This window comes from Oncorhynchus kisutch, linkage group LG18, assembly GCF_002021735.2.
Source record: "Oncorhynchus kisutch isolate 150728-3 linkage group LG18, Okis_V2, whole genome shotgun sequence".
Classification (NCBI taxonomy): domain Eukaryota; kingdom Metazoa; phylum Chordata; class Actinopteri; order Salmoniformes; family Salmonidae; genus Oncorhynchus; species Oncorhynchus kisutch.
This window is the reverse complement of record NC_034191.2, coordinates 56,603,392-56,629,686: the sequence shown is the minus strand read 5'-3', so window position 1 is coordinate 56,629,686 and position 26,295 is coordinate 56,603,392. Positions and strand designations below refer to the sequence as shown.

The 26,295-nt window shown below is 43.3% G+C and overlaps 1 protein-coding gene across 4 annotated transcripts in view; it reads right to left on the bottom strand.

Moving 5' to 3' along the window:
* LOC109908737 (rho GTPase-activating protein 12) overlaps positions 1 to 26,295 on the bottom strand; it is a 101,342-nt gene that overhangs the window by 24,551 nt on the left and 50,496 nt on the right. For all 4 annotated transcript variants that reach the window (XM_020507398.2, XM_020507401.2, XM_020507399.2 and 1 more), the window contains exons 3-5: positions 3,889 to 4,161; positions 1,399 to 1,542; positions 1,045 to 1,125 (exon numbers count right to left, since the gene is read on the bottom strand). In XM_020507398.2, the coding sequence (XP_020362987.1) occupies positions 1,045 to 1,125; positions 1,399 to 1,542; positions 3,889 to 4,161 (498 nt within the window). The remainder of the gene's footprint in view (positions 1 to 1,044; positions 1,126 to 1,398; positions 1,543 to 3,888; positions 4,162 to 26,295) is intronic.

Below are 26,295 nucleotides of genomic sequence, written 5' to 3'. Positions count from 1 at the left end.
AACAATCCTTCTTTAACCAGTCTCCTCCCCTTCATCTACACAGAATGAAGTGGATTTAACAAGTAACATCAATAAGGGATCATAGCTTTCACCTGGTCAGTCTGTCATAGAAAGAGCAGGTGTTCCTAATGTTTTGTACACTCAGTCTATATTCCCATGGTATCGCATCAGGGCAAGTAAGCCAAAGATGTAGTTTGTATTTTCAGAGGATTCGAGGCCCATTTCCAGACTTACCAGTGCTGCTAAAGTGACTCGTCAGTGTAGCCTAGTGATGGGTAGTTTGTGAACAAACGGTTATTTTTTGAGAGGATCTTTTAGCAGAATGGAACCGAATTGGTGATAACCATCCTCCCCCACTGAACATTTTGCATTTTTAAACCATTTTATATTGTTTCTCAACAGGGAATTCATGTTTACTTGACAGAACACAAACTTTTTTCATAGGCTTTTACCACAATAAACTAAATAGATAGAGTAGACTAGATTTAGTTTTTTCCACAAATTAAATTGAAAGAGTGGACTAAACAATTTTTTCTGACTACATTACTAATCTACCGCCTTCCCTCAAAGTCCCACCCACAGTGACTGATTGACAGGTTGGTTTTCTTACCCCAAGTGTCCACAGCAGCAACGCTAATCAAACGCATAATTTGAAGGACAAAAATAGACATACATGATATCCAAAACAACAAACTGAATTTATAAATTTTCAGTCATTTTAATTGTAAATCATGCCTTTCTACTCAATACCACAACAAATTTTACCAATCTGGGAGGTAAAGTCATTAAAGTATTCAATAATCTAGCTGTGTATTTCGGGTGGAATCAAAAATAGAGCTAATTCTGCAAAACAAATCTGCGGGGGGCATGCCACCCGGACCCTCCCAACCCGGAACTCCCTTGCTGGCTACTTTTTCTATTTGGCTGCCTACTCCATGTACTTATGGAAAACACTGCATAGGATGTAAAACCAGAACCAGCACAACAACACAGCACAGCACAGCACAACACAACGTAACACAATACATTGATATGTTTACTTACTTTGGGTAGCTCCCATTCTGACCTGGACCCATCAGCGCTGTAGTAGTACGGCCTTCCCTGCTCGTCCACGTGCTTTATCCACTACAAACACATATACTAAATCAGCACTGATGACAGTTTCATAAATAGACTGCTTGTCAAGGATAACAGCAGGGTAAAATGGCAAACAAAAACAACTTCTCTCAACCAAAATTCCCAAAGCCAGTCCTGCCATGGGTACATGATCATAAACATGCATCAATTATTGATTTAGGACCCATCCCCTATGAACCCGGGACAATACCCTGAGCCCTGGGAGAAGTGACAGAGAAACAGAGAGAGTGAAACCAACGGAGGAGAGGAGAGCCCCAGTACCTTCTCATGAGTATATTCACAGACATAGAGGGTGTGTCCGTGTTCGTCCAGTTCCTCTGACCAGCCTCTAGGGGGCGTGCCGTACTGACTGTCCGACTGACTGGAGTAGGTGCTGCTGTGACAGTTCTCCTCGGAAGACAGGGGCTGCATGGGGGCAGCAGGGAGGAGGAAGAGAGGAGGCGGTGGAACAAAGGAAGGGTGAAAGGGAGAGAAAGAGACTATTGTGATTCGGGGAGAACCACGTTTTTTTCCAGAGTCATATTTTTATTTTTTATTTAACTAGGCAAGTCAGTGAAGAACAAATTTTTATTTACAATGATGGCCTATCCCAGCCAAACCCTGACCCGGATGACGCTGGGCCAATTGTGCGCCGCCCTATGGGATTCCCAATGGCGGCTGGCTGTGATACTGCTTGGAATCGAACCAGGGTCTGTAGTGATGCCTCTAGCACGGAGATACAGTGCCTTAGATTGTTGCGCCACTCGGGAGATTGGGAGATTGATAGATCAATAGATTTACAAAATATGTGTACGGGACCAATTGATTTGATTTAGTAGTGAATGATCAATGACATAGCTGTAGAGTACCCACAATAAGAAAAAAAAATGAAAAACGAAAACACCCAACAATGCATTCATGCATCCCACCACCATAAAGGCTTAAATCCCCAAGAAAATGAGACCTTGATCAACTATGTAAATCCCTGTTTATTTACCAGCATTTAATTTGGCATGTTGCAAACGGAGTACTCAGTCTAATAGTTCCTGCCTGGTTGCAATACACTGAACCACCTCATGGGGGCAGAGTTGTACCACTAACGCTACATGAAATCTAAACTGAGGGTACGCAGTTTATTTTACTACCTAGCCCTCATCAAAATAGCAACAGCTTGTTTCACTGCTCACAGTTAACACAATATAACTTCTACAGTTGTTGGAAATCATCTATTTCTCTCCGTACATTCTCCCTCATGTTTCCCACGGTAGTAACATATGAAAGTGACATGCCGAGCAGACACAGACAGTATCTCAAATGGCACCCTATTCCATATTTAGTGCACTAATTTTAACCAGAGCCCTATAGACATTGGTCAAAAGTATAGCACTGGATTGGGAGTAAGGTGGCATTTGGGACGCACTCCATCTGCGCTTCAGTCAGCTGTGGCATCACATCAGATGAATCCTAAATATTTGGAGAGCATCTCTCTAACTGGTACTTAGTACTCTAGCCGCACTTAAATATAGTACGGCCTCGTCGGCCTGAAACCTACTTCAGTCCTGACCTGGTTTCATTTAACACAGAGTCACACTTGCCCCGTTTCAAAACCCAGGGAGAGCTGCAATAGGACGTGGACTACCACTGGCCAGACCAGTCACGAAACCGCTCCCTTAAGCCTCAACACCTGAACTCCTTCCACCTTCTGAAACCCAGGTGGCGTCACACATCTCTGCGTGTCTGGCAGACATCTCAGCTTGGATGACGGCCCAGCATCTCAAGCTCAACCTCGAACAAGACGGAGCTGCTCTTCCTCCCAGGGAAGGCCTGCCCGCTCAAAGACCTCTCCATCACGGTAGACAACTCCATGGTGTGTCCCCCTCCCAGAGCACAAAGAAGCTTGGCCTGAACCTGGACAACACCATTTTGTTCTCTGACAACATCAAAGCAGTGACTCGATCCTGCAGGTTCATGCTCTACAACATCCGTAGAGTACGACCCTACTCACACAGGAAGCGGCACAGGTCCTAATCCAGGCACTTGTCATATCCCGTCTAGACTACTGCAACTCTCTGTTGGCTGGGGTCCCCGCTTGTCCACCCCTGCAACTTATCCAGAATGCCGCAGCCGACTGGTGTTCAACCTTCCCAAGTTCTCCCATGTCATCCCGCTCCTCCATACACTCCACTGGCATCCAGTCGAAGCTCGCATCCGCTTCCAATACCCTGGTGCTTGCCTACGGAGGAGCAAGGGGAACTGCCCCTCACTAAATCAGGCTATGCTCAAACCCTACACCAGCTCCCGCTCAGCCCAGTCTAAGCTCTTCTCTGTCCTGGAACACCAATGGCGAAACAAGCTTCCCCCTAACGTCAGGACAGCAGAGTCCCTGCCCATCTTCCGAAAACATCTGAAACCCTTCAAGGAGTAAACCCCCCCCCCAAAAAAAACAAATGCACTTGTCTTTTCCTACTGATAACTACTTTGCTAGGGGAAATGTCTGCTAAATGTCTAAAATATAATCATTAGGCCCCAGGGCCACCTTTCAGAGCAGTTGTTGATACATTAGGGGGACTAGGTAGATTAGGTAGACTCTAGATCAGCGGCAGGGGTCAACATGATGGGTTAAACTTCCTCTGTGGATCCAAACCAAACTCTTTTCTCCCTCGCTTTACAGCTCAACTTCAGCTCTGACTGTATCGACAGTATGCTACAGCAATACAGCCAATGGAATGAGGGTCTGTTTCAATGGGGCCCCCAAGGGGTGTGTTTACGTACCTCCATCTCTCCTGTGCCATGGGGGTCTCCCCGACTACTACTGGTACTGCAACTCGCATCCCGTACGCGGGGCGGTTTCCACGTGCGCTCGCCGCAGGCTCTGTTATAGTAGAAGTGTCTGCCGGTGAGGTCCTTGTGGGTCTCCCAGTCCCCGAGGACATGCAGTGGGGAGCTTGAAGGAAGGGGGGGCAGGCTGGACTGGGAGATCTTCAGCTCCTGGAGGTTGGTGTAGACAGGGGACTCGGGCCGGCCCTGCCCCGCCGGAGACGTCGTCTGGAAGGAGGGAGAGATAAGAGTTTTTCACAAGCGACTAACCTTTCCTCTCCAACAGAGTAGCATGGCCAGCACGCACTGGCTGGAGACGTTCCGTTAATGGAGAACTATGGAGGTGCATTACAGAGCGGAGAAGTAGGGGAGAGGGTCGTTTTCGGACCAGAGACCACAGTGATATAATCTCCACGGCAAAGCAGGAAGTAGAAAGAGGATGCATGGGCAGCTTTGGCAAATCAGAAACATGTGGTACGGACGGATGTTGCAACACACTCTAGCCATCTGTTCCTAGCCCAGTGTCAAAACAATGCTGCATGGCATCCAATATCTATTCTACATACTTCCAACTGTAGCCAAGCTATTCATTGTTAGGCCAGTCAACTGCCTTATTTTGATGCAAAATCCATACACAAACACTGCGCATAAATAAAAACTACTGTGCATTACAACACAATTCAAGATTTAGCATTACTGGATATTGATTGGCCATAATTGGGTTAAATACAATGCCCACATTAGGAGATGGAGAGAATGATTTCAAGAATAAAAAGCAGAGGGTCCTTACCCTTATGAAGGAATAAAGGGGTGTTTGAAAGAGGAAGTGTAGGCAGATGAGAGACAGCACTAGAAGGAGGGTTTCCTGTCTCTCATCAATTAAATAGCGAAGCGTCTGCAGGGATATCCACCGTCAATCTCTAAACCAAAGTACTCACTGACAATGGAGAGGAGACAATTAACAAACTTCTCAGCCTGGAATTTAAAACGGAATATTCCTCCGTTGAAACAATAGTTCAAAAGAGTGATATTCCGTTTGGATTCCAGGCAACAAAAGCTCTAAATGCTACCTTCAGACTAAACATTGGACACACAAAAGAGGCTTTTGGCTGAGCTGTTGTTTATGATATTGTCAAGACAAGAAACGAAAGACGGCATGTTGCATAATAGCGGTGCCATATTGCTGGCGTGGTGCTGTTGAACCTGTATTTTGAGGAAATGTGCAAAACGCTAGTATATTTAAGGTTGGAGGGGGGAAACTGAAAGTTGGCTCAGTCAACAGTTTTACATGCCACTCAGTCTGGCCTATACAACAACACAGACAGGATTTCCATGACTACTGAGAATCAAATGTATTACTGCAGAATAATATTTTGGGTTCGGAATAAGATAGCGAGGTTGAGGTACAGTCGTGGTAGCCAGACTGCCGTCTCTGGTATGGGCCAAGGGTCAAACCAACTTTGTGTAAAGTGGCCATAGTCATCACGTAGATAGACCTTCGAAAGAAAAGCACCCGACTAGACCCCATGGGTCAAACACATACCGTCAGTATGTCAAATAGTTGATTTTGTGTGTACTTTACAATGGAACCAATAGAATAATCCCAAAAGTGCAGGTGAGGAATGCAAGAGGAAATGCGACAGAGATTAGGGAGGGGAGGGAGTTTGAGTAAAAACACCGGACAGCACAGCCAGACAGACATTCCCTGGAATGGAAACAGATGGGGCTTCCTGCTTGGCCTGGAATAATAGGAATATAATCCAAAATAATTATTTAATATCCTGTAGAGCTGCGCTGGAACAGAGTGAAGTTTGCACCGGGAGAGGCCCCGTTGCTTGTCCATTCAGTGTTCTGACTGTAGCATTGGTAGCAGACGTCGGCAGCTGGGAGTAAAGACACAATGAAGAAGGCTCTTAACCGAAACGTCTGTGTATGATTCAGTAGAAAATAAAAATTCTTTGCTACAACTTTTTGTGTGGGGACCTACTATATTTGCTGCAGCTGGGTGTCAGTCAAAGAGGCCCAAGCACAAATAATAGCAAGGCTAATTCTACATTGAAACTCAGCTGTCAAAAGGCCAAACTTAGTAGGGGAACTGAGAATGAGAACTGAATGATTAGAGTCTATGGAAATCAACTGCCAAAAGAGATATGAAGTACCCCACAGGAAAGGTTAGGGGTTCCAAATGCATCTTAGATAAAACCCCATGGTGCCACCCCGTTTACCGGTCGTTTCCTACTAGCACTGACTTTGCTGATAATGACTTTAGTGAAGGAAATTGTACTGACTACGACCGAGATATGTGGTCGTCTCACCTCGGCATCTTAATATCATTGCGCTAACTGTGCGTCGCTCTGGATAAGAGCGCCTCTGCTAAACGACACATGTAAAAATGATTGGCAATAGAAACTGTAGTGTTTTCCTGAGAAGGAAGGTTTTAGTGAGGTGGCTTGAGCATGCAGACAGCGTTTTGTCCATGGATGGAAGAAATCGATACCATTTTTGACATGTACCACGTCATTGTGATTTCTAAAAGGAGAGTATTGCTCTCCTCAACATTTTGAGAGCTCATATTATCAGGTCCACATCCGCAGGGAAGGACTCCAGAAAGGTACTTAACACACAAACACCCCTTTTTTTGCATTCTAATGACCCTTCTCTGCCTGTTCTGTTGAGAAGGAAAATAAGAGGTCTCTCTCTATCGCAAGCAAACTCAGAAATAGACCCGACTACTAGAGCGAAGGCCAAGAGAAACGAGGTGGCCTCATTTGCTAAATGGGATGGTCTGGAAGAATCGGAGTTAATTAAAGTTCAGTCAAGTTTTTAGCTCTCGGAAGGTTTGCCAACACAGTGCTGAAATAGGCAATTTAAGCCACATGAAAGAAGATACTCTGTGAAGCAATAGACAATAGCCTACGTATTGTATTTTTTAAGCACGCAAACATTTACATCTTACACGTTGAAGTAAAAGCTGACATTATATATATCAAGTATGACCTACTAGATCACAACGCCGACAAACTAAAAGACCTTCGCAGACATATCGGATTCAGTCCGTCACCTTATATCCTGGGCTGCGGAGAAACACCTCGTCATCCTCCTCCTCTGTCCGGCTGTAGCCTTTAAATGTACTGAAAGGGACCATGGCTGACGGCCGCAACCCCCCGAAATACACTGACCCCCTTGGTTAACCCTCTCTTCCTGTCCCTCTCTGTCTGTCAGTCTATCCCCGCTTGCTACCTCACTCGCTCTATCAGTCCATCCCGAAAGGTAGAGGTGTACTTGAGACACTGGCAGGGTCAGAAAGCCAGAGGAAATAGGATCTCTCCCTCTGCCAGACGGACACACATGATTGCTCGCGCACACACGACCACAAAAGGAAGTGGTGGTGAGAGTTCCCTTTCCTGACAGACAGCGTGTGTGTGTGTGTGTTTGTGTGTGTGCGGGCCGTTAAACTGGCTCTCTATGCCCTGACGTTGGGTCACAATGAGTCCAGAGAGGTCACAGTGTAGAGCGTTGACAGATGAACTAGTTGTTCGGCGGGGACTATAGACACTATATTTATCCTGCTCTCTACATTCACAACAGGGCGAGAGAAACAACATGTGCAGAGGGGAGATAAAGACCCTGATCACCATCCATTGAGCTGCTATTGCCCAGCCAGTCCCCCATAGCTCCTCTATGAAGTGAGAGAGAAAGATAGATCAGATATTCACCTTTTCAGACAATTAATAGGTAGATTGAGGGACCTGATGCATCTGCAGAGTGCAGGCCTGGTGCATGGTAAGATTGTGACCCCAAGTGATGGGATCAAGGCAACTGCAGTCATTGAGGAACACCGCCGCATATCATTTAGAATCTCTATCCTCTGTGAGGGAGACAATCCACTCATTTTCTTTTGAACCACATTTGAAGGGAGTCAAATCAAATGAAATGCTATTTGTCACAGGCGCCGAATTCAACATGTGTAGACCTTACCGTGAAATGCTTACTTACAAGCACTTAACCAACAATGCAGCTCAAGAAATAGAGCTATGGAAATATTGACTAAATAAACTAAAGTAAAAAATAAATGTAAAGGTTACACAATAAAATTGATACAACAATAACAAGATTATATACAGGGGGTACCGGCACCGAGTCAATGTGCCGGTCAAGGTCATTTGTACATGTAAGTAGGGGTAAAGTGACTATGGTGGACTGCTTGCCATGCGGTAACAGAGAGAACAGTGTATGACTTCGGTGACTGGAGTCTAACAATTTTCTGGGCCTTCCTCTGACACCGCCGAGTACAGTGGGGCAAAAAAAGTATTTAATCAGCCACCAATTGTGCAAGTTCTCCCACTTAAAAAGATGAGAGGCCTGTAATTTTCATCATAGGTACACTGCAACTATGACAGACAAAATGAGAAAAAAAATCCAGAAAATCACATTGTAGGATTTTTCATTAATTTATTTGCAAATGATGGTGGAAAATAAGTATTTGGTCAATAACAAAAGTTTCTCAATACTTTGTTATATACCCTTTGTTGGCAATGACAGAGGTCAAACGTTTTCTGTAAGTCTTCACAAGATTTTCACACACTGTTGCTGGTATTTTGGCCCATTCCTCCATGCAGATCTCCTCTAGAGCAGTGACGTTTTGGGGCTGTTGCTGGGCAACACAGACTTTCAACTCCCTCCAAAGATTTTCTATGGGGTTGAGATCTGGAGACTGGCTAGGCCACTCCATTACCTTGAAATGCTTCTTACGAAGCCACTCCTTCGTAGCCCGGGCGGTGTGTTTGGGATCATTGTCATGCTGAAAGACCCAACCACGTTTCATCTTCAATGCCCTTGCTGATGGTAGGCTTTGTTACTTTGGTCCCGGCTCTCTGCAGGTCATTCACTAGGTCCCTCTGTGTGGTTCTGGGATTTTTGCTCACTGTTCTTGTGATCATTTTGACCCCACGGGGTGAGATCTTGCGTGGAGCCCCAAATCGAGGGAGATTATCAGTGGTCTTGTATGTCTTCCATTTCCTAATAATTGCTCCCACAGTTGATTTCTTCAAACCAAGCTGCTTACCTATTGCAGATTCAGTCTTCCCAGCCTGGTGCAGCTCTACAATTTTGTTTCTGGTGTCCTTTGACAGCTCTTTGCCATAGTGGAGTTTGGAGTATGACTGTTTGAGGTTGTGGACAGGTGTCTTTTATGCTGATAAGTTCAAACAGGTGCCATTAATACAGGTAACGAGTGGAGGACAGATGAGCCTCTTAAAGAAGAAGTTACAGGTCTGTGAGAGCCAGAAATCTTGTTTGTAGGTGACCAAGTACTTATTTGCAAATAAATTCATAAAAAATCCTACAATGTGATTATCTGGATTTTTTCTCTCATTTTGTCTGTCATAGTTGAAGTGTACTTATGATGAAAATTACAGGCCTCTCATCTTTTTAAGTGGGAGAACTTGCACAATTGGTAGCTGACTAAATACTGTTTTGCCCCACTGTATATGGGTCCTGGATGGCAGGAAGCTTTGCCCCAGTGATGTATTGGGTCATACGCACTACACTCTGTAACCCAGGTCTCACTGTTCTGTCTGTACATATTCAGAGTTCGCTTCTCTCACAGCTTGTCGCAGACTCAGATTCCTCCAAGCTAGATGAATACGATATTAAAAGAGATGTGACAGACAGAATGAGTGGGTAATCTGTATAAGGGGTCCTTGGCTGCTAGAGGGACCGAGGATGTGGACCTCTATAGGACCTCTAACTCTCATGACTGGGGGGACAAAGTTCTGCTGTTTATGCAGAGTGATCTTGGCTTGTCTATCCGTCTGCCAGCCCAGACCCTGATAAATGAGTTCTTCTCCAGTACTGGCCCAGCAAGGCAGATTAGAATGCATTATGCAGCCCTGTAACTGTAGCAGACGGCAGTTCCGTTCCAAATGGCACCCTATTCCCGACATAGTGCACTACTTTTGACCAGGGCTCTGGTCAAAAGTAGTGCACTGTGTCAGGAATAGGGTGCCATTTTGGGATGCAAGCTATAGCAAGGTGCATCTGGGAGGAGATATGGGATGATTAATTCATTCTGAGGTTAATTGAGAATTTGGTAGAAGTTGAACAGAGTAAATCCCTATGTTGCAATATGACAGCCTATATGGAGATGGGGGCAATATCGGCCTAATAAAGACCACTGTGGTTTTCAATGAGGTACAGTATGATGTCAGTCTACATTTCCTTTCACTCTTCCTCCCTCTCATCTCCATCCATGTATATTTTTCTCATCTCCATTGTAGTCATTTAGCAGTTCTTATCCAGAGGGACCTACAGTTAGGTGTCTCGCTCCATCTCTCTCCCCAACCTTTACAGCAGAAACACTGTACTATGTGCTGTTCCAATCACGTTGCATAGTAGTAGCCTGTGTAATCTGTAAAATAAATCAAGTCAATCTCACTGACATGCTGTGCTGGTTAAAGTAAGGACAGAGACCCTCTTGCAGTTTCCCACTGTGACCACTTGGTGTCTCCCTCATGCTACAGAGGAGCCCAGGGTGGGTTATGGGGAGGGGGGCTATCTGTCAATCAGAGCTAGGACCAGAGGAAGGCGGCTTGGGGGGAAGGGGGAGGGGTCTATCACTGGCTGAACACATGGCAACCCACTCCAGCACATTCTTTCCTCTCTGTTGCACATCATCCACCCATACCTCAACATAACGCTCCTGTCACCCCCATTTATGTCTACTCACAGAGCCAAACGTGGACTGGCCACACGAGGGAAGACACACACGCACAGTTGAACAAGAAGTGAGTCCATTCCATTACCCAGACACTTTTTCTCAGGGATGGAGTGGATCATATAATGTCACTGGTGCAAAATGGGGGTGTGGCGCCACTTCGGTGGGTATTGTGGTCAGTCCCACAGGGACAGCTAATGTAAAACGGGGATAGATCAGTATGTTGCCGTACGTCTTTCTGACGCAAGTTACATGAGGCACACTAGGTCATTCAAATAGTCAAGCAGGTTAATTAAAGTCACTGAAGTGGAGGAGGCGACAGAGTGGAGAGGGGGGACTGAGGGGAGAGGGGGGACTGAGTGGGGACAGAGGAGAGGGCTGCTGATTTGCTTCTCGCTCGGTGGCCATGACAATACAGACACAAACACAAGCAAGCAAGCACACACACTCGTCGAATGCATACGCGCACTCACCTCTAGTATTAAATCACAAGCATGAGTAGACTAGTAGCGATGGATGATATACAGGGTCCCTCCCTCCCAGTCTCCCTCCACACCTCCTTTACATTGATCCAATCTTCTCTCTGCTGATTGCACATCCATCCACTCCCTCTCTCCAAATCGCTTCTACTCCTCTCCATCTCTCAGCTTGCTCATTCATTCTTCCTCCTCTCCATCATCTTTCCCCCATTCATTCCCTCCTTCAAATGCTCAGCCAACGCCCCTCTGCTCTGCTCATTTTCCCATGCTACTGGACACACACAGGACTGTACAGAGGTCTGGAGGGAGGTATGGTGCCATATGACCAGATTAACCTACATTTCCACCTCACTGGGTATCAATCAGACCACTTCGCTCATTTCCCCCATCATCACATCTGTGACATTTCACATAACACCCCCACCCACCTCCTCTTTACCCCTATCAATTGCTCACTCTCTCCCTCTCTCTGAATCTCACACACCCCAACCTCCCCTTTTCCCATATAGACAGCTTTAGCCCACGACTCCCTCCCCCTCATATCTGTATGTACTTCAGTCATCTCACCTATAGGAGGTATGAGATAGAAAACTGACTACAGTATAGAATACACCATGGATCATCAACTAGACACGCAGCAATGGTTAGGAGGCTGCAAATTGACCGCAAGAAGCCCAAACAGATTTAATATTTGACTAAAACATAAACAATTCAAACCTTGATTACATTTGTCTGGATTCACATATTAAATTAAATTTCATGTGGGCCGCCTGTCAGTTGGGGAACCCTGTAATAAACCATGCAACTTGTCCAGCTTGGGAAGTATAAAACATGGAAAGTATTTAAAAAAAAGGTCACCATGTTAAATGGTATTAATTAATCAGTGCCACAGAGAGACAGCGGGCTAGAGAGAGCGAGCGTGAGAGAGCGATAGAGATAGCGGGCTAGAGCGAGGAGTGCGAGAAACCGAGAGGGAGAGAGAGCGAGAATATTTGACCTAATGTAACAAGGTTGGTGGGATTTTAAAAGGGAAAGTTCTGAGGAACCCATCTGAGGATGAAAGCGAGTCTGTGTTTTTCCATGTTGGGACATTCATTTCTTTCCATTTCACAGATCATGTAGTCTAGCTAGTCTCACGTCCTGACAGAGAAGCAGCCAATTAACCTTTCAAACCTGAGCTGATAGTGATTACATTTCCTGCGAGGACTGTCTGTCTGCAGAAATACTAACTACACAAACGTCTCCCCCAAACCCTCTCATAACTGCTGCTAGTAGAGAAGAAGGTTCCTTCCCAAATGGTTCCCTACTCCCTGTATACCCAGAGCCTGGTCAAAAGTAGTGTACTATATTGGGAATAGGGTGCTCCATACAATGCATCTGTACACAATGTCTGTCGGCAAGAGACTATTTTTAGAGAGACTGCCAAGATAACCATACTGACCAGTCTGGAACACAACCAGACAATGTGGCACAGTCAATTCATTTCAGCCTTGGCTGTTTGAGGTTTGAAATGAAAGCATGTAAGCCTTGGCTGTCTGAACTGGACAACATAATGGTAATAATTCCAACAACTGAATTCAACAAGCTATCGTTCAAAAGAGCAGCGCTCTCTCATCACACTGGTCACATCCCAAATGGCACCCTATAACCTACATAGTGAATATACCTATGGGCCCAGGTCTAATGTAGTGCACAACATAGGGAATAGGGTGCTCTCTGTCATTGTGTTGCTTTAAGAGTCCCCCGAGTAATGCTTTCAACACGAGATGAGGAACAATGATTCATTTAACCATTGGATCAAACCACACTCTGTCTGATCATTGGACTTTTCACTTCACTTCTCAAAAGCCACGTAGTGAAACATTAATGAAGGATGGTTTGAGGGATGGAGAGAACCAACGTCTGGTGTGGAAGGGGGAGAGGACGAGGGAGGTATGGAGGAACGCCTGGAGCGAAATTCCCCCATTCTGTCCGGGCTCATATGTGCTTGTGTGCATTGGGAACAGTGGTGCCTTCCAAAAACCAAACCAGTCCTTGTTACTAGGCTGCTAATGAGAGCCTTGTTATGTGTGTGTGTGTGTGCTCCAGTAGTGCACAGGCTTAACTAGAGAAAGAAGATCAGACTGCATTGCATTCATATCTGGGACAACACATCCATGCTACTTTATACACAGAAATAGCTCACTAAATGGATCAGTTTATATTTGGTTTGGATTTTAGAATCGGAGTGTGAACCGTTGAAAGCAAACACCGGATGGATGAGCAGAGAGAGAAATTAAAAATCTCTCTTTCTCTCTCAAAATGACAAAACAAAAGAGAGGCATGTTTGGAGTCTAGAGGAATGTGTGTGTGTTTCTTTTGTTCTACTATACCTGTGGAGGATCTGAAGTCGTCACAAGAATAGTAAAACAAGGAGAATTTGGACAAGCGAGGACATTTGGCCAGTCCTAATAAGGAAGCAGGCTATTTTAGGCTTAGGTTTATGGTTAGAACACGGTTACGTTTAGGTAAAATAGTATTTTGAACAGGAATCAATTGTTGTTCCCCAAAATGTCCTCACGCGTATTATAGTGTGTTGTATGGTACCCAACTCGCTTCAGGCCAGAGTCTGCCTTCCAGACAGATGCTGCCTGGGTCCTTCAGCGATGATACCCTACTCTCTATATAGTGCACTAGTGTTGCACGGTATACCAGTACCACAGTAATATCACGATGCCAGAACATCATGAAACTTATTACACCAACATTTTAGAACAAGTAGTACCCTTTGATATGATACTACGTCCGTAATTTAAAATATATATATATAATTTAGCCGTGGTGGTGAGTGGGGATGCAGCCCCAGACCCTGATGAGACTTCTGTTAGATTTGTTACATTGGAGCAGCGAAGCAAAAGGAGCAATGTTAATACATTGCATCGTTTCATCGTCCGTTATAACCAACAGTACAGACCAGTCTGAGTAGACTTTGCAAGTTCACTGTCATGCAGCCCGCCTCTGAGTGTCAGAGAGGGGAAATGGAGCGTCGCCTGGTGACAGAGCATGCTTGCAGATTTACAGCAATGAAAAATGGCTCGTCTCGAGCCTAAAAAAGTATGACCCATATTACCAGAGATGCCTTATTTTCTTTCTATCGGGATTTACGAGCATTTGATATAAAATTGTACAAACCATGTCGCGGGCCGTTTGAAACTGATCCCGGTAGCTAATTATTGGTTTGAAAACAAACAACGTTGTTCAATCATGTTACCTAGCTAGCTAACAACCGGGTAACTTGACAGTAGGTTTAAGCTAATTTGATTGGCACAGGAAGAAAGGAAAAAGGTATGCTACTCATGAGATGTGCTTTAAAAAGTTAGGATCCATATAGGCCTAAAGTAAGCCTAAACTATATTCTAAAATAAATAAATTCTGTTTGTTGCCTAATGTTTAAAAAAATTGGGAGCAGTGTGTGTACGTGTGTTTGTGGTAGAGAGTGGTGTGTGTGTGTGTGTGTATATATGAGAGTGAGGGGAACAGACTGACTGTGTGAGGAAGGGAGAGTGTTAACTGAAGAGTAAAGAAGGTTTCACGCAGTGTTGTCCCCTCACTGACACAATGACATGCAGATCATTAGGCATCTATATCACCGGAGGTTGGTGGCACCTTCATTTGGGAGGACGGGCTCGTGGTAATGGCTGTTGCGGAATGCATAGAATGGTATGAAACAGACGGTTTTTATGTGTTCGATGCCATTCCATTTGCACCGTTCTAGATATCATTATGAGCAGTCCTCCCATCAGCAGACTCAACTTATGTATATTCCAGCAGCCAAATCACAGCTGGGCCTTTGCAAATATGAGCAAATCAACCACTGTGTTAACAACCCTCCAGGCAAGCTTCAATGCCATACAACTCTCCTTCCGTGGCCTCCAATTGCTCTTAAATACAAGTAAAACTAAATGCATGTTCTTCAACCGATCGCTGCCTGTTCACATCACTACTCTAGACGGCTCTGACTTAGAATACGTGGACAACTACAAATACCTAGGTGTCTGGTTAGACTGTAAACTCTCCTTCCAGACCCACATCAAACATCTCCAATCCAAAGTTAAATCTAGAATTGGCTTCCTATTTCGCTATGGTCTCCATAGCATCACCCACCTGTAGCACGCGCTCCAGCAGGTATTTCTCTCTGGTCACCCCCAAAACCAATTCTTTCTTTGGCCGCCTCTCCTTCCAGTTCTCTGCTGCCAATGACTGGAACGAACTACAAAAATCTCTGAAACTGGAAACACTTATCTCCCTCACTAGCTTTAAGCACCAACTGTCAGAGCAGCTCACAGATTACTGCACCTGTACATAGCCCACCTATAATTTAACCCAAATAACTACCTCTTTCCCTACTGTATTTATTTATTTATTTTGCTCCTTTGCACCCCATTATTTTTTATTTCTACTTTGCACATTCTTCCACTGCAAATCTACCATTCCAGTGTTTTACTTGCTATATTGTATTTACTTTGCCACCATGGCCCTTTTTTGCCTTTACCTCCCTTATCTCACCTCATTTGCTCACATCGTATATAGACTTGTTTATACTGTATCATTGACTGTATGTTTGTTTTACTCCATGTGTAACGCTGTGTTGTTGTATGTGTCGAACTGCTTTGCTTTATCTTGGCCAGGTCGCAATTGTAAATGAGAACATGTTCTCAACTTGCCTACCTGGTTAAATAAAGGTGAAATAAATAAATAAAAACATTCTATGCAGTACTACATTATACACAGTGTGAAGTTGAAATGTATTGTGTAGAAGTGTGAATTTCAGTGACAGGTTTTGGGAATACGTATAGAAAACGTGAACAAGCATCAGGGGGACGGGGTGAACAGGATCCTAGGCCATCGATTCTCCCCCCCCCGCCGCGGTACCGCGATACTACACGGTATTGTGATACTTGGCTTGGTAACATATCGTTTGTCAAATGTCGGTATCGTGACAAGCCTATAGTGCCTGTCACGATACCAGGACCCATAGGTCCCATCTATCCACTGCACTTTGAACCATGGTTGTATTTGGGCACAACGTAGCGAAACTAAAATGAGAATTTCCTAAATGGACAAGTTCCTTTTCTTTTATTTCGGTTGGTGTCTAATGAACACGACCCAGGCGCTAGCCTCAGTGATCTACCCTTCATCTTCTGACCATAACTCATAATGCCCATCGGACAGACGGACAGGTACAGAGACACAGAGTACAGTATCAGTTACTCACACAAGTACTGAACTATCAAGAATGTGTGATGGATTAAGGTTGAATTCCTTAAAAGGGACAGAAAGGACAGGGGCTAATAAATGGCTCCTGGCTCGAGGAGTCTGCCAAAACCACGACAAGATCAATTCGTTTTGCTTTTACAATTCCAGCTCGTGACACTGGCTTCTTTTTTCTTACAAGAGGAGAGAACATTGAGAACTGATGGTACAGGGACAAATAATCCAATTTCTTTAGTGGATTTAGCATATAGCCAAAGCTCTCCCTCTCTCCCCCCACCTCAAGTTCCCATGTAGAAAGTACAGACCATTAAACCACACAACCGTCAGCCCTAGGTCTGCGGTTCAGTCTGCACACCACACACAGAACCAGATTGGAGAAGCTAACACTGAGGAATTTACATCTCTAGGCCACACAACACATGGACACATTCAGAACTGAGAGATCTGGACTTCTCATGATAGCCTTTATTAAGTCTATGTCCTGAATGGCACCCTATTCCCTATATAGTGCACTACGTTTGACCAGGGCCCATAGGGCTCAGGTTAAAAGTAGTGCATTATATGGTAAAAAGTAGTGCACTATGTAGGGAATATGGTACTATTTGGGATGCCACCTATATGTGCCAACAGAACACAGTAATCGTATCCACCCAGTCCGGATATAGCTAGTGCCACTAAATTCTTTAAGCCTGGATATGTCTCCCGGTCGCGCATATTTTTTCTCAAACAACATGAGGAGGAAAGCCTTCAGCTGGAATTACCAGCATTCCTCCCAGTCAGGGCAGGCCGACAGCTGACAGCTAAGCTGCTAGCTAATGGGTAATCCACTCTTAATGCCCTTGCTGTGATTGGTTCAGGCTAATTACACTGTTTCAGCCAGGCCAATCTGGGGCTTCCGTCGAGGGGCGTGGTGGTTATTTGGTGACATGGCGGATCAGGTTTATGTAAGATATCAGGGCCTGTATTCACAAAGGGTCTCAGAGTAGGAGTGCTGATCTAGCATCAGTTTTGCCTTTTAGGTCATTATGAATAAGATTATATAGAGAGGAAGGATCTGGTCACAGATCATCACTCCTACTCTCAGACACTTTATGATTACCGGTGCAGGTCCCCCAATGATCAACCAGGTCAGCATGGTGACCAACTACAAGTAATTTAACTAGTAACTTTGTGCAACATTTTGCATTAAAACTGGTAGATGAACTAAATTCAATTCTTCATAGGTTGAGGTTAGACAATGCATATACACTACCTTTCAAAAGTTTGGGGTCACTTAAAAATGTCCATGTTTTTGAAAGAAAAGCTTTTTTTTGTCCATTAAAATAACATCAAATTCATCAGAAATACAGTGTAGACATTGTTAATGTTGTAAATGACTATTGTAGCTGAAAACAGCAGAATTTTTATGGAATATCTACATAAGCGTACAGAGGCCCATTATCAGCTGACAACACTCCTGTGTTCCAACGACACGTTGTGTTAGCTAATCCAAGTTTATAATTTTAAAAGGCTAACTGAGCATTAGAACACCCTTTTGCAATTATGTTAGCACAGCTGAAAACTGTTGTTCTAATTAAAGAAGCAATAAAACAGTCCTTCTCTAGACTAGTTGAGTATCTGGAGCATCAGCCTTTGTTTGTTTGATTACAGGCTCAAAATGGCCAGAAACAAAGACCTTTCTTCTGAAACTCGTCAGTCTATTCTTGTTCTGAGAAATGAAGGCTATTCCATGCGAGAAATTGCCAAGAAACTGAAGATCTCGTACAACACTGTGTGTACTACTCCCTTCACAGAACAGCGTAAACTGGATCTAACCAGAATAGAAAGAGGAGTGGGAGGCCCCGGTGCACAACTGAGCAACAGGACAAGTCCATTAGAGGGTCTAGTTTGAGAAACAGAAAGGTCTTTGTTTCTTGGCCATTTTGAGCCTGTAATCGAACACACAAATGCTGATGCTCCAGATACTCAACTAGTCTAAAGAAGGACAGTTTTATTGCTTCTTTAATCAGGACAACAGTTTTCAGCTGTGCTAACATAATCGCAAAAGGGTTTTCAGTTGATCAATTAGCCTTTTAAAATGATAATCTTGGATTAGCTAACACAACGTGTCGTTGGAACACAGAAGTGATGGTTGCTGATAATGGGCCTCTGTACACCTACGTAGATAGTCAATTAAAAATCATTAAAAATTCAGCTACAATAGTCATTTACAACATTAACAATATCTACACTGTATTTCTGATCAATTTGATGTTATTTTAAAATGGACACAAAAAAAAAAGTGCTTTTCTTTCAAAAACATGGACATTTTTAAGTGACCCCAAACTTCTGAAAGGTAGTGTACATACAGTACACACCTGCAGTGCAGACCACAGAACACATGGAGAACACATGCACAAAACATGAACAGCTACTAAGGCTGCGCCCCAAATGGCACCTTATTTCCTATAGCGCATTACTTTTGACCCGAGCCATATGGGCCCTTGTCAAAAATAGTGCACTATATAGGACATTTTCTGACATTTGGGACCAAGCCTATATGAAGGCACAGTTCCAGCCTGCCTGTATAATATTATTATTAGAGATATCTGCTGGTGGCATCTGGCCCTGGTTTAACTCTGTTATGAACATCCTCACTGATCTTCTGTTCTGATCTTTGCCTGTTTATGGATAGCCACAGCACACACGCACAGTCTTCTATGGTAATCTAGCATGTTTATGAAGACCCACAGAGAGTAACGACACTCCGAAGGGGTTTGAGAGAGAAGAGTGAGGCAGAGCCCCAACTTCCAACTCTTCTCCAAGAGCACACCACCAAAGCCCCTTTAATGTCTCTGATAATATTTCTCTCTCAGTGGTAATAATGGAACATCCCACTGGGCACACGCTAGTTGAATCAATGTGGTCCCGACGTCATTTCAACAATGAATTGCCGCCTGTGCCCAGCGGGACAGAACATTGTGATATACTCTAGAAAAAAACACTTCCCATCTTTGAAGTTGGCTTAAAGGCACAGTGTAGTAACAATTCAGTTTTCCTTCAAATTGTACAACAGCTGATGAAAAGTGTGAACATTTTTGATCAGTGTTAGTTTATGATACAATTTACACACAATTTTCTCATCAGTAGGTTTGCATGGGCGGGAGTTTCGCAACCAGTAAATTGATTAATAGACCAATAACAAAAGTGAGTTCCAAACTGCCAATAACAGTTAGCTGGCCAGCTTCCTCGTCCCCAAAAAATAACAGACAGAGACAATGAAAACATTGTTCTGATTCAATAGTATTTATCAAATATCCGAATGTGATACCACGTGATTCAGGGCATTTCCATGTAAAAGGACAAATGAACACCAACATGTGAAGTTCATAAGAATATATCAAATTGGGTGTAAAATTAAAGCTAAGAGGCTAGGTGAAGTGAATGTCTGTGCCTCGCATACTCCCTTAAAAGACCTCTGTTTGAAAAACAAGAAAAGGGCAGCAATAGTACTGTTTGTCGCTCTTGAGATGCCGTAGCCGGTATACACTTCCTCAAAATAATCTGAATTAATTTAAGATAACTCTTAAATAGATGTTTTTGCAGAGGAGGTCTTTGTGCAATTTTACAACTAACTAAAGATGTTTGGTGCAGTATGTCACAACTGTAAAAGTTTACATGAAGACCAGTCGTCTCTCATTGAATGAAAACCCCCCGCAATTGACGAATCCCTACTGTTGACCAATCACTGTTTTCAAAGCTGTCATCAAGGCAAAGGGTGGCTTCTTTGAAGAATCTCAAATATAAAATATATTTGGATTTGTTTTACATTTTTTGGGTTACTACATGATTCCATATGTGTTATTCATAGTTATGTCTTCATTATTATTCTACAATGTAGAAAATAATAAAAAATAAATAAAACTATTGACTGGTACTGTAAATACCACGGCTTTCAGCCAAATCAGCATTCGAACTACCCAGTTTATAATAGCCTATAGAATATAATGAAATATAAAACACAAATAATATTTTTTCATGGCAACGTGTGAAACGCTGTCATATAAAATGTTTGCTATTTTGAAACAGCCAAAGACAAGCCCATGCTTTTTAGATCCACATTTAAACTCTTTCCTACCCTCACGCCGCTTTGTTAGGGAGCAGGCCTAGGATCTTACGGCTATGCCGGATTAAGTGATATGACATGCTATTCTATAAAATCCTTTCTCTGTAATTAATATTACCTGATTGAGCTAATCATGTAAATGTAATTCACTAGAGAGTCGGGGCACCACAAAATAATATTTATAGAGCCGTTATCTTCCGAATAAACTCTTAAAGACCTAGTAATATTTTACATCAATAGCAGTCAATATTAATCGTCACCTTAATTCAGTCTCATCTGAAAGTTGTAAATTCTTGGTTGTCTTCACGAACCCTGGCTAACAAGTTGAATCAGCAATACAAAATAGGGTTTAATTATTTATTTACTAAATACCTAACTAATCACACAGAATTACATATACAAAGAATGAATTATACCTTGATTACAAATTACGTCATAAATCCGATTACTACAATGTGCAGACTTTCCACTGTAGAGTTTATGTCATCTTATCATTGATGAGAATGTCTCAGATGACAACGAACTGACATCATATTCATTAAATACCATCGCATATGTTCAATTGGTCGGAATACCAAAATATAGTTCATTTCCCCCCCCCACCTTCTGATGTTCCCAGAATCTCTATGTTAACCAAGGGGTTTTCAAATTTCACATCAGTAGGGTAGAGAGGAACGGGGGGGGGGGGGGGGGGGGGAGAGGTATTTATGACTGTCAAAAACCTACCCCCAGGCCAACGTCATGACAGTATCTTCATCATGACACCGACAGAAAATAATAGCAATCTATATTTTCAAAAGCATGCGAGTCCCATGTTCATATTTCACCACCACCGTTTTTAAAGCTGCCTTTACGCGGTAAAGCAAAATAATTGGACTACACTGGATCTAGACTGTATTGCATGCTTAATACTTTAAACGCAACATGTAAAGTATTGGTCCCATGTTTCATGAGCTGAAATAAAATATCCCAGAAATGTTCCATATGCACAAAAAGCTTATTTCTCTTACACTTTGTTCACAAATTTGTTTCTATCCCTGTTAGTGAGCATGTATCCTTTGCCAAGATCATTTCCATCCACCTCACAGGTGTGGCATATCAAGAAGCTGATTAAACAGCATGATCATAACACAGATGCATCTTGTGCTGGGGAAAATAAAAGGCCACTCTAAAATGTGCAGTTCTGTCACACAGCACAATTCCACAGATGTCTCAAGTTTTGAGTGAGCGTGTAATTGGAATGCTGACTGCAGGAATGTCCACCAGAGCTGTTGCCAGAGAATTTAATGTTAATTTCACTACCATAAGCCGCCTCCAATGTCATTTTAGAGAATTTGGCAGTATGTCCAAATGGTCTCACAACCGCAGACCACGTGTAACCACGCCAACTCAGGATCTCCACATCCTGCGGGATCATCAGACCAGCCACCCGGACAGCTGATGAAACTGTGGGTTTGCACAACAAACTGTCAGAAACGGTCTCAGGGAAGCTCATCTGCGTGCTCGTCGTCCTCACAAGGGTCTTGACCTGACTGCAGAGGGAAAATGCTCACCTTCGATAGCCACTGGCACGCTGGAGAAGTGTACTCTTCAGATGGCAGACAGTGTGTATGGCGTTGGGTGGGCGAGCGGTTTGCTGATGTCAACGTTGTGAAGAGAGTATCACATGGTGATTGTGGGGTTATGGTATGGGCAGGCAAAAACTACAGACAAAGAACACAATGATTTTACCGATGGCAATTTGAATGCACAGAGATACCGTGACGAGATCCTGAGGCCCATCGTCGTGCCATTCATCCGAGCCATAGCCTCATGTTTCAGCATGATAATCCACGGCCCCATGTCGCAAAGATCTGTACAAAATTCCTGGAAGCTGAAAATGTCCCAGTTCTTCCATAGCCTGCATACTCACCAGACAATCACAAATTGAACATGTTTGGGATGCTTTGGATCAATCTGTACGACAGTGTGTTTCAGTTACCGCTAATATCCATCAGCTTCACACAGCCATTGAAGAAGAGTAGGACAACATTATTGCATGTTGCATTTATATTTTAGTTCAGTGTAGTTGACCACAGACTTGTAGGCTATTGCTTCAAATGTATTATAACAATTGGATGACTTGGGAGTTTCAGTAAGCAACAAATTTGATGCCTTCAATTGCGTCCTACTTTATTCCAATATTTTCATAATTCAGTGATATTTATTCCCACAGTAATTCTTTATTTATCGATCCAGTTGTGCTTTAGAAAACAGTGCATGTGGTGGGCTACGCGAAGGGTGAATTGACATTCCTTGCAAAGTGTAGAACTGCCAGGAGGATAGTATTAACGGGCGCTGCCTAGCAATCATCAAGACTTGAAGAGCGTAGTGCGTGCCAATGCATTACGGCTACATTTCATACTAAGCTGTAGGCAGAACTTTAACGCAATCATGACTCGGTTGGCGGAAATAAAAAGTAGAGGCTTTGTCGCCGGCAATACCTTTCATACATAAAGACGGCAAAATGTTGGAGGGATGCGGAAGTTGGCGGAAAAACGTCTTGGCTTGAAAGGTGTATATCATAAACCTGTTTTACAAGTTGGACAGCACAGTGCAGTATAGTGAGTAGAGGTCGACCGATTAATCGGAATGGCCGATTAATTAGGGCCGATTTCAAGTTTTCAAAACAATCGGAAATCTGTATTTTTCGGCGCCAATTATTATTTTTTGGGACCTTTATTTAACTAGGCAAGTCAGTTAAGAACACATTCTTATTTTCAATGATGGCCTAGGAACGGTGGGTTAACTGCCTCGTTCAGGGGCAGAACGACAGATTTTCACCTTGTCAGCTAGGGGGATCCATATTTGCAACCTTACAGTTAACTAGTCCAACGCAATAACGACCTGCCTCTCTCTCATTTCACTCCACAAGGAGACTGCCTGTTACGTGAATGCAGTAAGCCAAGGTAAGTTACTAGCTAGCATTAAACTTATCTTATAAAAAACAAATCAACCATAAATCACTAGTTAACTACACATGGTTGATGATATTACTAGATATTATCTAGCGTGTCCTGCGTTGCATATAATCTGACTGAGCATACACAGAGCATATCATACTCTGCTGTATAGTACTGCACTCTACTGTGCTTTGCTGGGCTGCGTTGTGATCAGGGACCCATGATGTAATTCCATTACAGTAATTCCATTCTAACTCAAGGTGTCATGTTATAGCTGACACTCCATTCTTTCTGCAGACATCTTTGAATCCTAATTCAGAGCAGATATCTAACAGAGTTTTTGGAAAACGTGGACACTTAAAAACCTGAGGGAGATTTGACCATAGTCGCCAACGTTTGCATCTGCAGTTTTTCCACTAAATTCGTTTTTGTTAGTTATTCAGCGGAAATTGGTAAAAGTAGTTATTGTGATAGAGTTTTATGGTTTGTTAAACTTGTACATTTTTAACTGAAATAACTGAGTCAAAGCCTAATTCTGTTACCGTGGAATTGCCCCTCCCAATATCCCATAACCATAGCCTAATCTAGAAGCTAACCACAGCCCCCTAACACACAAGCAATCCTTTCCATTTTCTGGCACAGTTAAAAAAGTCTTTATTGTAACAATGTGCTACCGATCGGTTTTATCCTCAAATCGGTCCTGTGACCTCAGTCTGCTCTGTACATACATCAAAAGGATTTCCCAGAACCCCTTTGGCTCAGAACGGATGGAAGAATCCAGGCACGTCCGCACATCCTCCAAACACACACACACACACACACATCCCTATTTATATGTGTCTACTTGTGAAGGTGTCCATATACCTCCTTGTCCATACATTTTTACACTTGTGATTTAGCAGACGCTCTTATCCTGAGCGACCTACAGTTAAGTGCATTCATCTTGTGGTCATTCAGATATTTCACTACAGTCAACAGTGTGATGATTCCCTATGCTGAAACTCTTAGCTCCTATAATCCATCAGCGTTAAAGGGATACTTTGGTATTTTGGCAATGAGGCCCTTTATCTACTTCCCCCAGAGTCAGATGAACCAGTGGATACAATTTTTGCCCAGTATGAAGGATGTTATGCGAGCGACTGCTAACTAGCGTTAGCTCAACGGATATCTACTAGTATGATATCTACTAGTATCTACAAGTACACTTCCATTCAATGCACTAACACGAGTTAGCATTGGCTTGCGAAACCACCTCCAACATCCTTCGTACCGGACACAGAGACATAATAAATGTTATCCACAAGTTCATCTGGGGAAAGTAGATAAAAACGTATCTCTTCAAGACCAAGAATGAGCGTGGTAGACTCAGATGGGAACGGATGCCTCTCGTCTTCTCTGTTTGGATGTTCAAATCTCTGGTTGAAGCCTGATCAAATATGAAACCAACACAAGGACATGACATGCTACAACAGAATAGTTGGCATCGACCCGAGCCAAACGGCGAGCCAAGAGCTTAAAAGTAAACATGCACTGATATCATGACTTCCTTCACATTGTACTGAGATGAAACTAACAGACAATCATAATATTAGTCAAAAATATAACATTTTGAGTTTATGCTACAAAACCAACTTTATGTTGGATGTCATTGGATGAATGGGTGTCTGACTGACTTTTCCCCCAACATATTGTTTTTCTGTGGCTACAGCTAGAGATGCAGGTGTCATTTGGTTAGCTGTCAAGAAATGTCAATCACCTTGCTACTATAGCTAGCTATGCTGAACTTGAACGACATATCTCTTAGTTATCAAACAAATGTATATGGCATCGATCAAAATGGGCAGGCAGGCAAGTTCCCATTCAGTTGTCAAAACGAGGGTTGGGGAATGCATGCATTGGTAGGCAAGCTGCAGAAGGGCGAGCAGGCTACTATTCCCCCATCGTTTATCAGTTGCGATTTTTACCGGCACAACTACAAACTCAAAAAGTTTGAGAGTTTTAACTAGTGTTGCCTCGTTAGATTTGAGCTAATCTCGCTCTGGCTAACAGTTGTTGATCTTGTTGATTTGCATAGGCAACTGAGCATACCTGCTCATAGTTGTTTGATCAGGTTATTTACAGAAATCCATTCAGGTGTATTTTGTGGCTTTTGGAGAATGCTTCCTAATTATCTAAAGTCACGCTGTTGCTACTGTTTGTAAACCAATGTCCAGTTCTAAGTGAATGATGGCAGGCCCTTGTGGCAAATGGCTTATTTTCATATATGTCTATTGTAGCTCTGATTGGCTATGGCGCACCGGTGTGTGTAGTTGGGACCTGGACAAGACTGACACGGTTTTTTATTAGGGTTTATTTACTGCAGTGTCTATTACTTGTCCAAATGCACGGCCGCTTTCCCCACTTTTTACTGCTATAGAATCTTCACAAATGCCTTACTCTGCGTCATTCCCAAACATTCAATGAAAATATGACAATGTGAACATGAACATATCTATGTGCTCGCTTGTCAGAAAATGTAAAACAAAGGCATCATATTCTTCCTGGGGGTGTATATGAACCGATTTGAATACGATTTCACGTTGCTAAAACGCTGTCAGTTTCACTTTAAACATCAAACAAGTCTCCACAAAATGGCTGGAATGTGGTCGTGCCTGTGTCTTGTTCTATGTATACACTAAACTCTCTGAACAAGGAGATTTGCGTCTGTCTAGCACAATATCGAGGCTTGGCAATACTCCCCTCCATGACTCTGGCTGTTTATAGTTGTTGGGTTGGTTGAGGCAGTAGCCTAACTGGTACCCGGAGGATGTGTAGCCTGCCATTGACGCCTAACTGAATGACTCTCCCTACATCAAGTGTCAGATGTGG